Source organism: Medicago truncatula, chromosome 1, assembly GCF_003473485.1.
Source record: "Medicago truncatula cultivar Jemalong A17 chromosome 1, MtrunA17r5.0-ANR, whole genome shotgun sequence".
Lineage (NCBI taxonomy): Eukaryota > Viridiplantae > Streptophyta > Magnoliopsida > Fabales > Fabaceae > Medicago > Medicago truncatula.
Window position 1 is genome coordinate 38,613,056 of NC_053042.1, and position 18,534 is coordinate 38,631,589.

General features: G+C 30.9%; 2 protein-coding genes across 2 annotated transcripts; both read right to left on the reverse strand.

Moving 5' to 3' along the window:
• Positions 1–8,985: 8,985 nt before the first annotated feature.
• Positions 8,986–10,731, reverse strand: LOC25484561 (probable WRKY transcription factor 3). The gene is made up of 3 exons (XM_013613408.3): positions 10,606–10,731; positions 10,360–10,521; positions 8,986–9,381 (listed from the first exon to the last, which is right to left on the reverse strand). The coding sequence occupies exons 1-3, from the start codon at positions 10,686–10,688 to the stop codon at positions 9,186–9,188; spliced, it is 441 nt and encodes a 146-aa protein (XP_013468862.1). The 5' UTR covers positions 10,689–10,731; the 3' UTR covers positions 8,986–9,185.
• A 5,580-nt stretch (positions 10,732–16,311) lies between these two features.
• Positions 16,312–17,493, reverse strand: LOC25484562 (mavicyanin). The gene is made up of 2 exons (XM_013613409.3): positions 17,029–17,493; positions 16,312–16,905 (listed from the first exon to the last, which is right to left on the reverse strand). The coding sequence occupies exons 1-2, from the start codon at positions 17,216–17,218 to the stop codon at positions 16,517–16,519; spliced, it is 579 nt and encodes a 192-aa protein (XP_013468863.1). The 5' UTR covers positions 17,219–17,493; the 3' UTR covers positions 16,312–16,516.
• Between the last annotated feature and the right edge of the window lie 1,041 nt (positions 17,494–18,534).

Here is an 18,534-nt window from a genome sequence, read left to right on the forward strand (position 1 = left end):
TCGGGTTTGATATTGAAAATGTGGGTTTGCTGATGAACCAACCCATTGAAAGTTAAACGGGTTGCGTAATTAGTTTGGTCAAGCCTGATCCAACCCAACCTGTGTACACCCTTATTTAAGGGAATTCGATTTCGATTCTTGGATGAATCAATTCTTGACCATGCGATACTTCCCTCACGGCCGACTCAAATTATCGGGTCCCCTTCCCTTGGAATCTAGAGGGTTAACACCCAAAAAAAAAATACATGAAATTTGATCCCAAAGTTTAACAAAGTATAAAGCATATGCAATACCTTTTATATATGTTCAGCTTAAGGTTACAAATTACTACTAGTGTTTAAATATTACATGTCAATTTAAAAAATTATCCAAGAATTTTACTATAGGGGAAAACCCCCCTGCACCCCCTTGTCAACTTACGAGACATGTTCACTTATTAATAAACTATATGGATCTAGTAAAACATATTTCTTACAATAGTATAATCCTACTAATGAATGTGAATTTAGTGGCGGAGCTGGAAATAATTTTAAGGATGGGCCGATTTTTTTAACAGGTGTAAATTTATATTTTTTGTAGAGAAAGTGTTAATTTATATATTAATTAATTCGAGGGACTATTAATTTTTTTCTTCTATAGAACATAATTTAAACCTATATTTTAAGAATATTTTAACATAAATATCATATAATTTTTACTTTATTACACATATACTTTTAATTGAAAAATAATTATGCTTTATTTATTGTTGAGCGATATAGCATTGTATATATAATAATTAAAATCAAATTATCTTACCACGAGGAATTTGTTGTCCAAATGGTAAACTTATTGTTTCAAGGTGCATGTGCACCAGTTCAAACCCCAGCACATGAATCAAACTGTGAACAACAGATTATATTTATAATTGGCCTATAGGCAGCTCCGCCTCTATGAATAATTGAATCCATTTTTTGGTAACAAATCTTAGACAGTAAAGACAACCATAACATTCATGGATAATTCAATAGATAAAATTAAAGTGTGAAGGTGAAGAAATATCACCTAGGATTAGGGTTTCCTCTAGCAACTCGTTGCCCGTATTTTCTCCAATTATATCCATCGTCTAAGACATCAATCTCAATGGTTGTTATTATGATATTCCTAGGCTCTCTGGAAGACCTGTATGAAGAAGCTATTCGATATAAGACCACGATTTCTATATTTCTGCAAAATCACAACAATAGCAAGATTACATAAAAGAAAATGATTATCCACTATAAACATATATGCGTTTACAATAAAAAAAAACCTACCTCTTTAGGGGCTAGGTTCAACTCCAATTTCATCACCACCTAGTTCTGCATTGTCGCACTATGTTTGTAGTTATCCTTTGATATGACAAACCACCACCCCCTTTATATATTTGAATTGTCATTTGAGGTTATGGTACGTAACTGATCCAAAACAATTGACTACCGAGGTCAAAATTATATATTATAAATTAATATTTATATAAAAAATAGCATAAATGATAAAATGTCACTACTAAAAAGGGTAATTAGTGAGAGAAATTTATAGGACATTGGATGGTAAGGGTTTTGGAGGTTCATTTTTCTTCATAATACAAAATCCTCTTCATTTAAGGGAACTCATAAGTTTGATTGGAGGAGGATTTTAGGGAGCTTTGGAGGATTTATATGAATTCTTTAAATTTAATCTATGTTGTTGTGATCTTCTTAAATTAAAAATATATTAATCATAACTATTAATTTATAATTCTCTAACAAAATACTTTTTCTAAAAATTTGAAAGAATTCTTGATTTTCCCCTATATTTTCCATCGATCAAAGCTCTCTCTTCTCCTTCCTTCCAAACTCTCAAATAAAGCCTAAATGTTTTATTAAATTTATTGATGAGGGGATTACAGAGGATATTTGTTTTCGTCAATAACAATATTTTTTTAAAGACCATCAATAACCCTATATTTCCCCCTTCTTTTAATAAAATCATTTTTGAGTTTGGCCACATCAATTAATGTTTTTAATTTACGTGACAATTCTAAATGTTTGATTGATTGTATGTGCAAAATTGTTTTGGACCGTCAACCCACCACCATTAAACTCTATTTTACATAATATAATATTATAGTCTACATATTTTCTTATGATAGTTTATAATATTGTTTTATCATTTATTAAGTTTAATTAATTAATAAAATACAATATAATAAAAGCTAAAATATCGCACATAAATCGATAAGAGAAACACATCAAAATAGCGTAGCATTAACGAAATTTAATACAAGAGACTACAAATTTTCCTTGACAATTGTACGCTCTTCAATAAAGTATTTGCGTTCCTTGTATTTCTGAGTTTCCTCATAGGCTCTTTCATACTTGAAACCAAGCACTTCATTGCACTCACAACAGTAGACATCAGCAACTGTATAAAGACCTGTCATGAGTTGCCTGTCCTCTTTTTGCCCTACTTTAACATTCATTGCATTTGAAAACAGAAAAGCTCTTCCTTTTCTTGCCTGAAATTATTAACAAACTTAGTATCACCGATTTGTTGCTTTAGAACCTTAACAATATCACAGTGTCATTGTGATTTTGTCAAACTCATCCTAATTCTAAAGATATGCTAACGTGCTTATAAAAGTAATTTGCACACGTTCATGTGAAAATAGTCTAGTCTTAATGTAAACAAGTAAATTAAGTGTGTGTTAGGTTCTACCGTAGGGCAAAATTGATTTTGTGATGATATGCTAGAAACACTCTATTTTCAAAATTTACTCTTTTATTGGAAGAAATTTATGTGAATCTTCCACCACTCTATATGACACATATTTCTTAAATGTGAGACGGGTATTTGTTGGAATATTTTATTATTTATTATATTCCAATATCATTATGTGGGCAAATATCGTAACAATAATTATATTAGCTATTTATTAATTGCGGGCCTTAGTTGATTAGTGATCAAATTAAGTAATAAGGCTATTAGATTTCTAATTGGATAAATAATTAAATATTTAATTAGTTGATATGGACTCAATGAGTGGATGTCCGGATGGCCCATTAACGGAATAATGGGAAACCCTAATGGCCATCCAATATAAAAGAGGCTGTGGTCCCCAATATACCGTACACGACAAACTCTCTCTTCTCCCAATCTGAAGAGAACTTGAGGCATAAAGGTACCGGTTGAGGAAGAACCAAATCAGCCGCCGCTAACTCTATTGTGTGTTTCAGATCATTTTCTCTCTTTGGTTATCGTTGTTGATGAGAGGGCTGCCTTGAAAGGTTTATTCAGGTATTCCTAATACCCTAATTCTTAATATCCTTGATAAATCAAACATGTCGTAGATCCGATCATAATCATGTTCAATGTTTTGTTTGCTTCCGCTATTGATTCATAATTGTTGAACATGTTTTATGAAATCTGTTTATATTAAGACCTAAATTTCCTACAGTATTGATTTAATATAACAAGAGAGTGAGTGTTAAAAAAAAGCGTGTTTGTGGCACTCCTTTTATTTCATATTTGGAAATGTTCAGGTGAAAATAAGTTGAATAATGAATGTGATTGAATAATAAAATGTATGCTGGGAGACAAAAGCTATGAAACCTAAGTTAAATGTAAAATAATTCATGTTTGTATAGGTTTAATAAAAATGAGTTAAAACAATATATTTAACTCTAAAAATTAACTCTAAAGACAAAAACTTAAAATTAAAATCAATTTAACTTAAAAATATCCCAACATATCACAAAATTCAACACCAAATCAATTTTGCCTCCTCAAAAGAAAATCCAAAAATGCACTAAAATTCTTCCAAATCTAGTAATCATATGATAGTATATTATGTTTATATAATTTGATCTATATGTAAGGGTAGTCTCAAATCTGAATAGATAAAAGTAAGAGGCACTCACATGAAAGAATTTCGAAATCAAATCATCATGAGTGGCAACATAGTTTCTACAATTAAAGCAAGTGTACAATATGGGCTCAACCAAATTCTGCATTTCAAAGCTTTTCTCAACTCAACCCTTCAGAAAAGTGATTATGTGGCTATAAAACCTGCCAACAACAACACCAAACAAGAATTATAGATTACTTATGTGAAATCTGATTAGAGAAGTTATTATTGTAACTAAATTGCAAGATTTACTCTTTTAAAAGTGGATTAAACACTAACAAACATAGCTACAAAGAGGGAAATATCTTAATAGACTAAATCAAACTAACAGCAAGTCAGCAGTGGTTCCTAGTTTATAGGATAACAAAACAACCTTACTTCCTATTTAATTAAGTTGGATTGTTAAACAAAATGATAAAACAAATTAAAACAGCCACTAACTTCAACCAAGATTAGAAGATTTTACACCACAAAAATAGAAAAGTGAGAAATTATATACCAGATGAATAGAAAGATGATTTGGAAAAAGAAATTAATTAAGAAAAAATAATTAGGCCAATTATAACTTACAAGCTATTCTCTCTTTTTTTTTTTTTTTTTTTTTTCCTTTTCTTTTTGGTGATATCCCAAAAAGACCGTGCGAATGTAGAGGTGGCATAGGTCGCGATACGGTGAAAAATTATTACATTGATAATATTGTGAAATATTTAGACACAATTATTAGTAGTTTGAGTCTCCACAAGTGTTTTATGTTTATGCTCCATTATTTTCCTATAATAATGAACAGATAAATATGATATTCGATACAATGTATATTTAGTGTCAGTCTAGAAAAAGTTTCACCAACACAGTTACAACATAGACCAACTAAGAGATTAGAAGGCTGATCACATAAGTAAGACTAAAAATAAGAAATAAATAGAAAATAGAACTTTTGTTCATTCAAAACTTGCAGCAAAAATTGCAAAGAATATTGCTTTATTCATGTATCGTTTGATCTATATGATTGTTGCAATAAAAAGAATGGTGACTTCAATTTGATATTTTTTGTGACTCAAAAAAAAAAATTAGGGCTAGATACAAATCAAATTCATAATGCCTCTGATTTGATTGCTTCTCGATGCCACAATCCACATGTAGATAATTCTCATAGCAATCAAATTCCCTTACTTGGTTCAATGAAGCACGGATACATACACAGGACACGAACACCGATACAGCTAATAATTTAAAAAAAATGACATAATTAAGTGTAATTATAAGTGTTGTGTTGGTGTCGTGGTGTTGGTGTCTGACACGACAACGTGTCCGACACGGGACACGCCTAATCCGAAGAGTGTCCGTGCTTCATAGGGTTCAACTCTAAGAATAAAACCACATTTTAGCCCTAGTTGGCAATTAAATAAAGTATTGTACAACAATTATTACAGAGGAAAACAGTGGTCTGTTACTAATTGGAAATTGTAATAGTTTTGTCTACCATAGAGATAAAAAACTATGATGCATGGAAATCACAATCCAAAATAGCCAAATATAAGCACAACGAAACATGAAATTGATGAATATAATAGATATTGAGAACATGGTCATATAGAAACAAAGTATATAAGAATTGAAGAAATTGATGAATCTAACAGTGTAGCAAGAAAAGATGGATGAATTTAATAGAAACAAAGAATTAACTAATAAAATCACCAAAAATATTGATATTTATCTATGGAAATCAATAGAAAAAAGGGGAAAAAGGATATAAACGAGAAAGAACCTTCTGTTCTTCGGATTGTTGGAAACTTTGCAGAATTGCAGTTGAAGTTGTGAAAACAAACCTTTCTATTGTGAAACCGTGCGTTTGTCAAGTGGAAAATAGAGAGAATGTGACCGTGATTGAGGAAACTTCCACCTATTTAGTTAATTACAATAAAGGGCACTAATGAAATATTTAGGCAAGGAGATTAACTTTAAAAAAGGATAGATTAGTAACTTTAAGCAAACATTCACTTATTCAGAGTTCATTTTGCTCATTACCATGCAAACAAGCTTCAGAACCGCATTTTCTTCAATATGACACGGAGTGTAATTTTTTGACAAATTTATTGTTTCACCAAAAATCTTAGGACCGACCCTGATAAAGTGACAAGGGAAGAGTGCTTCACACAGTGGTATTAATGTTCTACTTTACTTAAATATAGGATATTGTTAGACTATTAGTAATTGAGTTCTTCATTTCTTTTCTTCTTTCTACTTGGCAAGAGATCAAAAGTTGTAGAATTTGGTCTTGAATAGCTTTATGCTCATCACTAATGGTGGAGGTCTACCATCATAAGCTAATTGTTGCACTAAGCTTTTTTTTCTTTCTAAATTCCGATTAGTTTTGAAGTACATTTAACTTAGGCATGATTGTAGTTTTGGTGCTCTATTTTTACTATTTTGTAGAAGTGATTCGCCAATTTGATAATCTGACAATTTGGTCCCTCCATCAACATTATATGTACAATTCTTATTCCTGTGATATTTTTCCAATTGATCCACCATCAATTGTATGCTTAATCTCAACCTTTTTTATGTAAGAAAGGTTTTCTTTTCTTATATTTCATCGATAAGTACCATGAGAGTAAAAAAAAAGTTGTGTTCTATCTATTCAATTTTACAGACAATAATGTATTTTGAACCGATTAATGAGTGCACATGTATTGGATTTGCTTAATCTAACATGTATGCAAGGTGGAATTGAGAGTTTTTTTTTTTCATTTTACTTGACTTTTTTGTCTTTGTAAGTAGTAAAAGTGGCACTACAAAAACCAAGACTACTAAATTCATTATAACATCATTACAATAATGGCTTGATGGTATTGACTTAGAATTTTAAATCATAAAAATGAGGAGGATCATTAACATCGGATTATTAACGTCAACTACCGAGACAAAGGGTATGTCGCAAGAGCAAGACATATTTGTAAATTTGAGATCTATTCTGGAAATTTTTCTAGTCACTTATAGCAAATTTGTTCATGGTCAAGCGATTATCATTAGATCAGACATATATAATGGAAATGGACCCCTAATTTTTTTTTTTGGTTGGGTCCCAAATTTCATACTTTTTTAGGCTTAGAATGATCACCCTCTTCATCCTACCTCAAATATGGCCATGTGGCAAGCCAATCCACACTCCCATTTTCCATTGTCAAGTATGATTAAAAAGGACATGTCCATTCAAAACTATAAGCTTTTGGATGCGCCACGCTAAGATGGATGAGCTATCATTCATTTTAACACCTTGCTACCATGCCAATTAAAGTTTTGGAATCATTTGTTCTCAGAATTCTATGAAGACCACCTCATCCATCATATTTTAGCTTAGTCCACCTCTCTCGAGATCTATTCCACCTAGTGAAAATGGTGTCACAAAGCTCCCGAAAAATAAAATGGGGGCGAGTATTTGATAAGTTCTAAAATATTGTTATTTTCCATAGCACTTATTGACTTGTTTTGCAAGAAATCAATCATAAAAATCCCCAATTTGATATAATTCGTTTATATTAGTATAGTATGCCAGAAAGCTATTACGTCCAGTTTTTATAAGTTTAGGACAATGACTGCACGATGCGGAATAATCGAAAGCAAGCACACACGTCAGAGTTATGCTAGAGCATCATAAAGACATCAAGAGATAACCATGATTAGCTAAACATGCATGGGGAAGTTAAAGCGACCTTAATCAGAGGATTCTAGAAGATCTGAGCCAAAGTCGATTCGCTAAGCATGCAAATCTTGCTTAGCGAGCAAAGGCAGTTGAAGATTCTGGAAGGTGAAGCAGAGGCAGTTCGTTAAACACAAAAGTATTTCTTAGCGAGCAAGGTTGGTTTAAATAAAAATATCTGAAGAACAATTGGTTTTTCCTCTCTTGAAGAAAACTCGATTCGCTAAGCAAGCATTATGCGCTCAGTGAATTTACAGCTTCAGAAACTCTATAAATAGAAGTGCAAGTCATTTGTATATGTAATCAATTGTAAACCGACATACTTACTCTATATTTGTTTTATATATTGCATGTTTTTCTATTTGGTATAACTTTTTATAATTAGTTTTATTATTTAGATTTGTTTTTGCAAAGCTCATGAGGAAACTAAAGACCAGTTGTTCTTTGGCTGCGTTGTAACAGCTAAACTATGGCAGTGGCTTAGCAATGGCACATGCCAACATATTCAGGCGGACAGTTGGTCCAATCTGGTTAGGAGCTGTACCGGTAGGTGGAGTCATATGACTCGGGAGATTATGCTATCTGCAGTCATTCATATTGTTTGGTGTATTTGGATTGAGAGGAACAATCGGTGTTTTCAAGACAACATGCTATTGCTGAAGTGAAATGTAGCTATTCTTTCTCCACTAGTGCTAGTCATTCCTCCGTCACTGACTATCAGGTTTCACATCTGTTCCTTTTACCTATGAGAGTCCCTAGGCCGATTATCACGTCTGAAGTTCGTTGGATTCCCCCCAGGGAGGTGACTATATATAAAAATTAATGTTGATGGTTCTGCAATTGGAAATATTGGGAATGCCTCTTCTGTGTCACTGCTGAATTGTGTGCTGCTATATATGTTTGCTATTGAAAAGGCGGTGTCGAAACATTGGTATAGCATTTGGATAGAAACGGATTCTAGTTTAGTGACAAAGGCCTTCCAAGATAACATGTTGGTCCCTTGGGGACTTAGAAATCGGTGGAATAACTGTATGATTATAGCTAGCTCCATTTCTTGTAAGTGTACCCATATCCACAGAGAAGGGAACCAGGTAGCTCATGCTTTGGCCAAAAAATGGACAAAGTTTTGCTTTATCCAAAAAAAAAAACTTTCAAAAAAGAATTCGGGGCACAATGTTCCTAACTTGGTAGATTATATTGATTGAACTTGTTGTAAAGAACATTATGGCATGTTTGAAATTATGGTAAGTTTGGCAAAAAAAAATCGGAATTTCAACAAAATCATGATGCTATTGTGATTTTGTCTAACTCGTCGTGATTTTGAAACACGAAACATTAAAAGAATTCCAAAATGAGTACCATTTTAGCATGAAAATATTGCAATAATTCATCATAAGATTCTTTATTATTTTGTTTTCAACTCAAAAGATGAGCTATTTCAGTTCAGCAATGTCGATTATAAGGGCCACATTATTATGGATGAGGATGCACCACATACATTTCTGCAAAATAAGTTACAGTTCTTCAAACCTTAAACTAGGAGCGCTTAGATTATTTGTTCTTCACTACAGGTTGTTGTTGTTAAATAGTGTCGCCACCATTACCAATACCGTCAAAACTAGGCTCCTCGGAAATGGTGTGGCTATTAGCCATAGATGTTGGAACGTCATGATTATGTCTTCCTACATACGTTGTTATGACATCTTTAGGATCCACCCAAGCTCTCTCTACACACTTTCGAATGCTACAACCTGGTGCCGTACATTTGTAGTAGCTCCTAAACATTCATTATACAGGCAAGCATCAATGTTTGAACATCAACTTTTTTTAGAAGAAAACAAAGATGAAAAATAATTAAAACAAATAATACATGAAATTCGGGGGGTCGGAGTGTTCATGGGTGTGGGTTGACCCACAAACCTTGTGACTGAAACCGACCAAGTCCACTAATTACATGGGCATACCGTTTACAGGTCTAACCCGACTCAGTCCACAAAGTTTTGTTTCAGGTACATGTGTCAAACCTAACCCTAATTTCATTTACAGTAGATTCTTATTTCAAACCACATATTTTTTATAATTTCAAAAAAAAAAATATATTATCGAAATTATATTTTTTATTTTAGACGCAAAATCCGCGAACCCAACCCGTTCACAAATGGGTTGATTAGGTTCGTGTTTGATACTGAAGATGTGAGTTGGGTAATGAACCCAACCCGTTAAAAGTTGAACGGGTTAGGTAACTAGTTTGATCAAACCTGATCCAACCCAATTCGTGTACACCCCTGTTCAAGGGAACCCGATTTTGATTTTTGTGTGGATCAATTCTTTGACATGCTATACTTCCCACACAACCGACTCAAATTATCGGGTCCCCTTCCGTTGAAATCTAGAGGGTTAACACCCAAAAAAAAAAAAAAAAACACAAAATTTGATCACAAAATTCAACACGTTAAAAAGCACATGCAGTACCTTTTACATATTTTCAACTTAGAGTTACAAATTACTACTGGTGTTTCAATATTACAAAGGATCCCCCCCTCCGTCATCTTAAGAGACATGTCCATTGGTAAACTATATGGATCTCATGTCACTGCGTTAGTAATATATATTGCTTACAATAGTATAATCGTACCTGTGAATATGAATAATTGAACTCATTTTTTTGTAACAAATCTTATACGATAAACACAACCATAACATTCATGGATAACTCAATAGATAAAACTAAAGTATGAAGGAGAAGCAATATCACCTAGGATTAGGGTTTCCTATGCAAACTTGTTCCCCGTATTTTCTCCAATTATACCCATCTTCTAAGAGATCAATCTTGCTGGTTGTTATTATATTTATTCTAGGCTCTCTGGGAGACCTATATGAAGAACCTATTTGATTTAAGATCGCGATCTCTGGATTTCTGCAAAATCACAACAATATCAAGATTACATAAAAGAAAATGATTACCCACGACAAACATATTTGCATTTACAATAAAACCTACCTCCTTCTGGGGCTAGGTTCAACTAATTTTCCATCAACTTCAATTTCATCACCACCTAGTTCTTCATTTTTGCTTGGTTCCATCTACACAATAAATTTGTAGTTATCCTTTGATAAGATAAATCACCATTCCCTTTATTTATTTGAATTGTCATTTGAGGTTATGATAAGTAACCGATCAAAAAGGTTGACTTTCGAGGTCAAATTATGTATTATAAATTAATATTTATATTTATACTATATATAAAGAAAACAACTCATTTCAAATCTTTTGGGCTTGATTTTTCTCTTTGTAAAAATGTCCTTAATTTTCAATAGAAATAACACATGTAACAAATGTATAAGAATATATTTAAATATTAAAAAAATGTAACAAACACGATATGAATATATACACACACACACACACACTAGTGTATTTATCCGGCATTGCTCGGGTTAGACATATTCAAGAAGATAAAAAAATTATGTGTATGATATCCGCAAATAAAATTTATCACGGATTGGTATAGGATGAATATCTTAATAAATACACACAAATATAATAAAATATACCATATTATAAATACTCGTAAATTTATAGATGCACATACAGATAAAATTAATTGGATTTAGTAAAAATATTAACAGATATAGAATAAAATTAACTTTAGGAAATTGTGTTATTTCTGTTAAGATATTTATGTTACATAAAATATTAAGAATTCCAATGAAAAAGTTAAGTAAAATATTTAAGGGTTTAATATGTCTTTACTCCCTGTAATATAGGTCATTTCCGATTTTCCCCCCTGTAATTTTTTTATTTATTTACCTCCTTGTAAAAAAAATTGTTTTGATTTACCCCCTAATAGGCCAAACATAAACGAAAATTTCTTGAAAAATAAAATAAAATTGGTTTTTGTTTGACCTATTAGAGGGGGATAAATCAAAACAAAAACTTTTGTTGAGGGGGTGAATAAAAAAAAATATTTTACAGGGGGAAAACTGAAGATGACCTATATTACAGGAGGGTAAAGATCTATTAACCCAATATTTAATAGATAAGATCAAAAATTAGTTAAGATATTTATGTTAATTCAAATATTAGTTTTAAATAATAGAAAAATAATAAAAATATTGCAAATGAACGTGAAAGTGATACGTGGCATAAAAAACCTTACTTTATATATATATTATTGATTGATTGATTTATAGTCGAAGGGTATCGTATGTAATCTCTTGAGATATTTCTGTTACATAAAATATTAGGAATTCAATGGAAAAGTTAAGTAAAATATTTAATAGATAAGATCAAAAGTTTGTTGAGATATTTATGCCAATTCAAATATTGGTTTTAAATAATAGAAAAATAATAAAAATATTGTGAATAAACGTGAAAGTGGCACATGTTATAAAAAACTTTACTTTATATATATATATATATATATATATGGTTTTTTTTCCTTTATCATTTAAAAAGTGTAACAAACTAGATGACTATATTTATACATACTTTTTCATTATCGTAATTATACTCTTAAACAACTTTTTCTTTAACAAGGATTGTTGTTGGTGTCATTAAAAAAAAGAATTTAGATTATATTTTTTTGTTATATTGTCGGTGTCATTGAAATAGATAATCATGGTTAGTTTCATTTATTATAACTAGAAAGAAACCAATATTTATACTTTTAGTTTTAATCAAAATTTCATTAAAAAAAATTAATTATTGTTCATTAATTTTCAAACGTTAGCGCAATAAAAAGAGTGGAAAGACGGGCATGTGAGTGCCGTCTTTTCACTAGTAAAAATAGAATAAACGATAAAATACAACTACTAAAACAATTAAGGGTAAATACATCTTTTCATCCCTGTAATATTAGCGAATTCTGATTTTAGTCCCTATAAAAAAAAGATTTAGATTTTGTCCCCGTAATTTCATATTCTTCCACTTTTGGTCCCTCATTCCACCACGTAAGCAGAATTTGCATACATGGCATGTAAAATGAGGGACCAAAAGTGGAGGAATCTGAAATTACAGGGATGTAATTTATGCAGATTCTGCTGACGTGATTAAAGGAGGTACCAAAAGTGGAAGAATCTGAAATTACAGGGATAAAATCTAAATCTTTTTTTTTACAAGGACTAAAATCGGAATTCGATAATATTACAGAGACAAAAAGAGGTATTTACCCAAAAATTAATTAGCGAGAGAAATTTAGAGAGTGGAATTATAAAACCTCTCTCTAAGGTTTTGTTTGTGAGTTTGGAGAAAAAGGGATAGTAGCGCTTTGAAATAAAGGAAGTGGTAAGTGGAAGAAATAGAAGACATTAGAAGGTGAGAACTTTGAGGTTTTCATTTTTCTTCATAATACAAAAACGTCCTCATTTGGGAAACTAAAAAATATGATTGGATGAGGGTTTTGGAGGGTTCATTCTCTAATAAAATACTTTTTCAAAATTTTTGAAAGATTTCTCCATTTTCCCCTATATTTTTCACGTGTCAAAGCTCTCTCTTCTTCTCCCTTCCAAACTCTCAAACAAAGGCTTTGTTCGAGAGTTTGCAAGGGATGAGAAGAGGGAGCTTTGGATGGTTTGAAATATACGGGGAAATGGTAAAATCTTTCACATTTTTTGAAAGAGTGATTTTTTAGAGAATGATAAATTAAAACTTTTGATTGATTTATTTTTAATTTTAAAAATATTATAACTACATAAATTAAATTTGAAGAATAAATATAAATCCTTCAAAATCCTCCACCAATACAATTTTTGAGTTCCCCCAAATAAGGATAGTTTTATATTATAGAGAAAAATAAACTTCCAAAGCATTCTCCTCTTAATATATCTATTTCTTCCACTTGCTTTTTTTTTTCAAACACCTCCTATCTCTCTCTTCTACTTCAAACTCATAAAAAAAATGTTTAGCTAAATTTAGTGATGAGGGGGTTAGAGAGGATTTTTTTTTTTTTCGTCAATAACTATATTTTTTTTTAAGACCGTCAATACTCAATAACTTTCATTGTTAGTTTTTTTTTTTTTTTTTTTTTATCTAGGAGTCAAGTGGCTAGAGCTCACATATTTAAATGTGAGAAGTGGGGTGTCCAGGGTTCAAACATCGGCCCTGCATAAATTATGCAATATCCCTACCAATTGAGTTATGCTCACGGAAACTTTTATTTTAGCTGTATATGATGACTTTATTATCATTATTATTAAGTTAAAATTTATATATTGAAAATTATACCATTTATATATTCTAAAAAATTGAAGATTATGAAAATATTTTTTATCGTCATTTTCTAAAATTTGTATTAGCTTTATTTTTTTTAGTTACATGTATTAGCTTTATTTGTTAACAAGAAAAAGAAGGAAAAAAACTCCTCAAATGAACAATTATTTTTCATACTTAAGCAATAAAAATGTCGAGAGTTATTTTTATCATTTCTTGAAATGCATTATATAGAGGGGTGTTCATGTCCAATACAAACGACAATAACTGAACCGAAAAACCAAAAATCGAATAAAACCAAAATCTAAATAGACCGCAATTTTAAATGGATTGGATTAGTTTTCGGTTCTCTTAAGTCTCTCACCAGTGATCATTTAAAAATTAAATAGTTTAGATCTGTTGAAAACATCAATACATTTACACACATAGTCCTCTCTTCCTCGTCATTTTTTTGTTTGAGTGATTCCCATCAAGGTTTTACAACTCGAGAGTTTACCTCAACTCGTTTTAGCAATGTAAACTCGAATCGTAAACTCGTACGAATTTACCTAAAATTAAAATTATATAAAATTTATTTTATATATAGCATATGTAAGCTAATATTTAAACAAAACATAACCAATTAACCACGTTTAAATACTAAATTCTAACAATAAAAAACAAAATTTATAAGTAAATTTAAACTCTTTTTCATCTTCAGTTGTAACTTTAACTTCAATTGTTCAATTTTCTCATTTAAATACTTGAGCAAGTAATATATTTGAATGATTTCAAATCAATCAATAATAACAAGCTCCTGAATACATTTCATAAAATTCAATGTATGTCATTGTCACGCATTGACGTAGCTTCTGTACGTACCAAGCATGGAAAAACCGAGTTATGTTAACCGTAAAGGCAACATTTCAGCACCTTGGGATTGAAAAAAGAATTGGATTTTGAAAGAAAATGAGACAAAAAAATAACCAAAAAATAAAATAAAAAAATTCAAAGGTAAACTTGTAAACTCGGACGAGTTTACTCCGAGTTTACACGAGTTTACCGAGTTTAACACGTGTTAACTCGGTCAAACTTGGCAAACTTTCCGATTTCACCAAAAACCGAGTTTACCTCCGAGTTAACACGTTTTTGCCATTTAAAAACGTAAACTCGGTCGAATTTACGAGTTAACCCTCAATTTGTGGAACAATGATTCCCATTTTTGTTTTCAAGAAGCATATCTCTTCCCCCATCCCCTTATCATACCGATATTTTGCAGAAGATACTTATAGCAAATGAAAAACTTGTCACAAAATAATATTTTTGTTCTCTCAATTGATGTTAATTAGGGTAAATAATTAAATAATATTGACCACACCATCTTTGTTCTCTGCAATTGGTTCTTTTTGTTTTAGACTAGATGTTTGAATTGAATCAATTGCTTAAATTAAATTTCCATTACCACTCAAACACAAACAAAACTAAAAGGGTCAAATGAAATGGATTTCACTTGTTCGGCCTCTTCTCAAGTCAACAGTTTGCAAACATCTTCAGAAAACATTTACATATTTTTGGTGGGGTGGAGAAGATGGAAGAAATAGAGGTAGAATTGTGTGTGCAAATGTATTCATGTTCTCATTTTAATTATCAACAAATCTAAACAGTTGATTAAATCTAACAGAGTTTTTAAATGGTCACTAATGAAGGACTTAATTAAACCCTCACTCTAAAATTCACTATTATATGAATTTTTTTATAAATATTTCCTTAATTTACAATTTTTAATTTATTTTCTAGACTTCTTCAATAACGTTGACTTTAACTAGGTTACCCATGAAAGAATGATGGGTAATTTACTCCAACCAATACACATTAGCCACATAAGCACATATTCATGAACTATCTTAAGCCCACAAATAAATTGCTCATTTTATTTGGTTGGTGGGTAAATTACCCACCATTCTTCAAAGGTAATTTAGAAAAAACTTTTTCCTTTCTTTTAAGAAATATTATTAATTTATGATTATGTAACTATTTTCTTTAACCTACTAATTTATTTGCTTTATGTTAGCTTTTATTTTCTACTTATTCATCTTTTTCGTAATCTTACCTTTTTATGAAATGTCATAAAATAATATATTTTCTTAAAAGAAAATGAAAAAATATACAACAATGAAAACCGAAAATCAATACAATTCAAATAAAAAAAATTGGATCGAATTGGATTGAATTTAATTTTAAAGTCAAACCAATTTGATGAACAAATAACAAAACTGAAGAAATTTGATCGGATGATTTTTCCTTTCAAAACCGAACCAAATCAATTGGTGAACACCCTAATTATATATAACTAACATTTATCTTTTCTTCATCACAATGACTCATTTTAAAAGTGTATTTTCTTCTTCCTTAAAAAAAAATATATTTTCTTCTTGTTAAGAAGTAAAATTAACACCTATTTAAAAAAAAATATGGAAAATATTTTCACTAATTAAACAGGCGTCTAAGATATGCATATCCAAAATTCTCCAATACAAAGTAGTATTTCATATTCAATTCTTATATAAAAACAAAGTATTACATAATCAAGGAACAAGTAACTTTTAAAAAATGAAACCTCATAAAGAATTACAGATTGAGATCATTGACAAAAAGAATCTAAATTAAAGAAAAATAATATATATTACAATATATTTATGACTCTCAACTTACTCTTTTGCTTTTACATTAAAGCCAAAAATAGTGCATATAGAGATCCAATAATAAACACATGAAAAGTTGAAGTTGGGTGAGGTGAATTTGATGAAGAAGGAGCTACTGGAATGCTTCCAAACACTGTTTGTGAAGAGGGTGCAGATGCAGGCAATGAAGAACTTGGACTATTAGCTTCAGCATCAACATTTCCAGTTCCTCCAACAGATATATGAATCTTTTGATTCTTTTGGCAATGACCATTTTCTCCACTTGTGAAGTAAAAATCACCATGTGATGTTATGTTAAACAAAGAGTTACCATTGTTCATATACAATATTGGATCTTTAGTGTTGCAGCTCTTGTAAGATTCTTGTGTTACTTGAATCAATGAATCTTGACTTGGTGGATATAGAAACACTACATATACGAATACACAAAAATATAATAAACTTAGAAATTAATAATGCACACCCTTTATGAGTTTTTGTTACAATAAAATGAAATTAAGGAAATTGGAATATATTGTATGCATGGACTTACAAAGTGAGTCTCCGAGGGTGAAGTTGTGAAATTTGGACCATTTGGCATAGACTTGTGGATTTGCTGAGGTGGGTATACCCCAAGCATTTAGATCTCCAACTTTGAATTGGTAGCAAAACACTTTGGTTTGGATTTGGAGCAATGTAAGCAAGAGAGAAGAAACCAAGAACCAGTTGTTATGACTGGCCATTTTGGTTTCTATTATTTTCTTAGATTTAGGACACCCCGCAACGAGGACTTTTTATTGGCTTGCAAATCTGGCGATTGGTTGAAATTGGAACAATGATATAGTACTAATAATAATGTATGAAATTGAAAGGGGTACTATTGTCAATTTACTTGACTATACGATCTATCTTTTTGTCATATAATAATGTAAAGAGGGAACATTTTGATCCTAGTGTTGTTGTTGTTGTTAAGTGTAATGTTTAATCTAACTTTAGATTTTGTTGTAAATTTTATGATTGTACATGTTGATAAATTTCACATTTGTTTTTTAATAGAATGTTATGTTGAGACACAAAGGTAAGACATATCAAATAAAAAATTATAAGATAGGAAAAAGAGGTAAAGGAGACAAGTTGATGCATATGATTAATAATTTGCACATGGCCAGTTGGCAGTTTATATAATACTAGTTTGGAATATGAAGTGGGAATGGTCTGTTCTTGTCATCTCATGTGCGGTGCCGCTGCACAGCGAAGGCACATCACATGGTTAACAAAAATGGAATCACGTGATTTATTTACAATTGTGGAACAAGAACTCAATCTCACTGATGACATTGACATACATGCTACCTATAACAAACGAGTTAGGATCCTCAATGGAGAGAATCTCAACTCATAGCAAACAACAACCTTGTATTTAGATGCTCAAATTACATTCCAATAGTACTCACAATCACAAGGAACGGTTTACACCAGTCTTCTAGAATTGTGTTGGTTACAGACTTGGTCAAGGTACTGTCAATACCTCATTGGATTAGTTTAACTGTTGAGTATGATAAATACCGAGTAAATCACCGCCATTTTTGGCCTTAAAATCTGGGACCACAAATATATGAAATCAAATTGTAACATTATGCATCTCTATCTCGATTGTGGGTAAGCAGTGTTTTTGTTGGCAAAAAGAGTTTCACAGGAACGAGTTTTCGTGACTTCGGTAGAGGGGAGAAAGAGGGATGGACACAGATACAACTCATTTTGAATATTCATGTTAGCAAAAACATATCTATAAACACTACCTTGTCAATTGTCATAATGAATACTCCCTCCGTTTCAAAATATAAACAAAATTCACTTTTTAGGTTCATTCATTTAATGATGTATGTGATTCCACATACATCATTAAATCCTAAAAAGTAAATGTTGCTTATATTTTGAAACGGAGGGAGTAGGCCACATCATAAAAAATACTCAAAAATGAGTTGAGACCAAAATTTCAAAAACAAAAGTAAAATAGATGAATAAAAAAAGTCTATTTTTAAAATAGGGGACAAAAAAC

Bases quoted from the DNA above. Each gene is read 5' to 3' on its own strand.
- LOC25484561 (XM_013613408.3), bottom strand. From the start codon at position 10,688: ATGGAACCAAGCAAAAATGAAGAACTAGGTGGTGATGAAATTGAAGTT. The intron at 10,522-10,605 runs GTAGGTTTTATT...GTGATTTTGCAG, and splicing joins GAACCTAGCCCCAGAAGGAG to AAATCCAGAGATCGCGATCT. The intron at 9,382-10,359 runs GTGATATTGCTT...ATGAATGTTTAG, and splicing joins ATAGGAAACCCTAATCCTAG to GAGCTACTACAAATGTACGG.
- LOC25484562 (XM_013613409.3), bottom strand. From the start codon at position 17,218: ATGGCCAGTCATAACAACTGGTTCTTGGTTTCTTCTCTCTTGCTTACA. The intron at 16,906-17,028 runs GTAAGTCCATGC...TCGTATATGTAG, and splicing joins CACCCTCGGAGACTCACTTT to TGTTTCTATATCCACCAAGT.